The sequence below is a fragment of the Momordica charantia genome (genome assembly GCF_013281855.1).
Source record: "Momordica charantia cultivar OHB3-1 chromosome 2 unlocalized genomic scaffold, Mcharantia_2.0 BLBB01000002.1, whole genome shotgun sequence".
NCBI lineage: Eukaryota > Viridiplantae > Streptophyta > Magnoliopsida > Cucurbitales > Cucurbitaceae > Momordica > Momordica charantia.
In genome coordinates, this window is record NW_028275160.1 from 1,676,467 (window position 1) to 1,680,291 (window position 3,825).

At 37.4% G+C, this 3,825-nt stretch overlaps 1 protein-coding gene across 1 annotated transcript; it reads left to right on the forward strand.

Moving 5' to 3' along the window:
• The first annotated feature begins 1,184 nt into the window (after positions 1 to 1,184).
• Positions 1,185 to 2,695, forward strand: LOC111020640 (E3 ubiquitin-protein ligase PUB23). Its single transcript, XM_022297351.2, has one exon. It carries the CDS (start codon positions 1,283 to 1,285, stop codon positions 2,513 to 2,515), a length of 1,233 nt encoding a protein of 410 aa, XP_022153043.1. The 5' UTR covers positions 1,185 to 1,282; the 3' UTR covers positions 2,516 to 2,695.
• The last annotated feature ends 1,130 nt before the right edge of the window (positions 2,696 to 3,825 follow it).

The following is a 3,825-nucleotide window of genomic DNA, read 5'->3' on the forward strand; positions in this document are numbered from 1 at the left end:
CAAAAAAAAAAATGTTAATTTGTAGAAAAATTGGTATCCCAGCCACTTTAATTGACCTAATAAATGCAAAATTTATGGAATATTTTGAATTAGAAAAATGTCAGACACATGGAATTAATTGCATCAGCCATGAAATGCGTGGGTGGATTATAGCCCCATCAGAGGCAGTCGGCGCCAGCCATGCAGCTCTCACTTTTATTTATTTATTTTAATTCATTCAGAAAATAAATTAAATATATTTAAATTATCATTTGTCAAGAAAGGCCAACTTCTTCCCAACTTCAATCTCAGACGATTCCTCCAATGACAGCCCTACTTCAGCTCATCTACCAAAGCTTCTATTCTCTATGAAAACTTGGATAATATACTTTATTTAGTTAACTCAGATTAATATTTTACCATTAATTTTAAATTATAACTGTGATTAACAACTTTTAGAGTTTTGCATATGTACTTAGCTCACCTCCTTGAAAAGCTACTTTTAAATTTTTAAACTGATTGTTAAAGATAACGATTGTATGACATTGTTCATTTTGGGGCATAACCTTTGCGGCAACAAAAAACTTCATACTAAAATAGAGATAATTGTCATATTTTATATACCACAGATCATTCCCTTACTTAGCGTGGGATTTTGTTTATGTTCCTTACAATCCCAATACTATATTAAATCTATTTAATTGTGAACATACATTAAAAAGTTACTAGCGCTATATTATGTATCGTAAGTATCTCTCTGTAATTGTATGATATTACCCGCACTTTGTTTTTGGTTTGTTTTATACCAATGAAGACAATTATCATCTTCTTTATATCATAAATCACTTTCCATCCTAATCGGTGAGATTTTGTCTGCATTTACCAGCCAAGTTGTAAGAGACAAGAAATTGAGTGAACTTGGATTGGCTTAGGTTAATTAGTTTTGCTTGTTCCAACATATCGGGAAAAGTAAGGGTGTTGTTTCAAATTTGTGTGCGAGTGTATTAAATTTCATTATATTTTATTGGCTTTTGAGTTTTGCCAGTTGCTTTCTGTGTACCAAAGCTGTCCCCTCTCAAATTTCCGTGTTTTGACTTTAAATCTCTCTCTCTCTCTTTCTCCAATTTGCGTGTGTTGGCTTTTTTTATCGTTATCATCAACTTGGCATCGCAATTTGCGACCTTCTCTCCTCATTTAAAAACCCACTCTCAATTCCAATCCCAACAACGCCTTCAATTTCACCCAATTTCAAAACTAAACATTAGACATTACACATATCTCAATTTCCCTCTTCGTTTCAAGAATGAGAATGCAAGACGAGGGCTTTGAAGTTGAAGTTCCCTCCTATTTTCTGTGCCCAATTTCTCTCCAACTAATGAGAGATCCAGTTACAATCTCCACAGGCATCACCTACGACCGATCCGCCATTGAAAAATGGCTATTTTCATGCAACAAACAAACTTGCCCCATCACCAAACAGCCATTGTCCACCTCCGATTTAACCCCAAATCACACCCTTCGCCGATTGATCCAAGCTTGGTGCACCCTCCACGCCTCTCATGGAGTCGAACGAATTCCAACTCCCAAGACTCCAATTGACAAAACCCACATCGCCAAAATCCTCAAACAGGCCCAAAATTTCTCCCCCGATTCACTCCATAAATGCCTCATTACCCTCAAAGCCACCGCCTTGGAGAGCCAAAGAAACCGCAACCTTGTGGCGGAATCCGATGGAGTGTTTGACTTTCTCGCCGCCGTCGTCACAGGTGGTGCCAATCACAACATTGATTCCGTCGAATTAGCCGTTGAGATTCTTTTCCACCTCAAATCCTCCGAAACCCATCTCAAGAATCTAGTGAACGGCGACGGTAGCTTCATGAATTCTCTACTCCACGTCCTCCAACGTGGGAACTACCAATCTAGAGCCTACGCTGTAATGTTGCTCCAATCAACCTCCCAACTTGCCCATCCAATTCATTTGATGAGTATCGATAGAGAGGTTTTCAAGGAGATTGTGCGTGTAATACAAGATCAGATATCTCGCCAAGCCACTAAATCCGCGTTGAAGCTTTTGGCGGAGGTGTGTCCGTGGGGGCGGAACCGAATCAAGGCCGTGGACTGTGACGCGGTTGGGGTGCTAGTGGAGTTGCTTCTTAACTCGACTGAGCGGCGGTGGTCAGAGCTAGGGTTGGTGGTTTTGGATCAGCTATGCGGGCGCGCGGAGGGGAGGGAGAAGTTGTTGGGGCACGGGGCTGGGGTGGCGGTCGTGTCGAAGAAGATACTTAGGGTTTCGACATTGGCAAGCAACAGAGCGGTGAGGATATTGTCGTCGATATGTCGGTTTTCGGGAACGGGGAAGGTGGTTCAAGAGATGTTGGAGGTTGGGGTGGTGGCGAAGCTGTGTTTGGTGTTGCAAATGGATTGTAGTTTGAAGACAAGGGAGAAGGCGAGAGATATACTTAAACTGCATTTTAGGGTTTGGAGTAACTCTTCTTGTATTCCTCCTCATTTGTTGTCTGCTTATCCATCCTCGTGACGGTTCTTCATTATTTTTAATTTGCTACATTTTTTGTTTCTTACATGTAGAAAATTTGAAATATAGATGTGATTAATTTCGAGCAAAATTTGCTTGCAATTGAGATAGGTAATTGTATTCAAAATATTTGGCTATTGAGAAGAATTGGTATACGATTTTGGGTTAATGTTTGACTTTCAAGATAAATTTTGGTTACATTCAACTTTCTTTAATTCATTCATTGAACTAAAATATATAATTTGCTTGTGGCTAAAAATATTTTAGTTTGTATTCTCTCACTTAGTAACTCCTTTTATTAATTTTTTTTAGGTTACTTCTTATCAATCTAATATAAATAAATAAAACAACACACATATTCAATTATCACAGCATTATATTGAGCATTTTTTTGAAAGGTATATATAACATTGAGTTCATTGGTTCACACACAATCTAACAAAGATTATTTCAATTTGGTAAAATTTAAGCTCGTATTCACTAGAACAACAAATAGAGGTTACAAAAAAACCGATCAAACCAAAGAATTGAACCAAACTGAACCAAACCATTATTTTAAAAAATTGGACCTCTCGATTCCATAAATTACGAAACCGAAAGCGGTTTCTAGTTTAAAAAAAATAAAATAAAGAACCGAATTGAGGCCCAAGCCCAATTACATATCACTCGTAAGGCTATAATAGCCCAATATCACCCCACTCTATGCATCGTTTTATTAGCCAAGCGCAACCTAGTAGCCAACTTTAGTTTATTATTTCATAAAAAAAAAAAAGAGAAAAGAAACGATATTCATTTAAACTTTGAAAGCCTGGTTTCAGTTCTCCCACCACTAAGATAAAATAGGGCGGAGATTTAAATCTCTATCATCAATGAATTATATACTTTTATCATTCAACTATATTTATGTTGACAATTTTGATTACCAATTTAATTATATAATCATAAAGTGGAAAAAAAAAACAAACGTTAAAATGACAAAATAAAAAAAAAAATTTACAATTCGACAGTCAACATTGCCAAATTTACGTCCAATTATAATTGAATCATGTACCCCAAAGGCAGTCACTTTTGTAAAAAATGGCCATGGCCCAATTTGGACAACTGAGCCAAGTCTGTTGTCGGGCCTCCGCGACTTTTAACACGAGCCCACCAAGCCCAATATAGCAGCCCAGCTTTAAATCAACGAAGAAAGTACGGATCCAATTTGTCTAGAATAAGCCCATTTAATACCGAAAGGACGTTCGTGTGTTGGAACTTCAAAGAAGTGTACTCGGGACAAAGAAAAATAAAATTCTAAGGAAAAAAATAGAGAA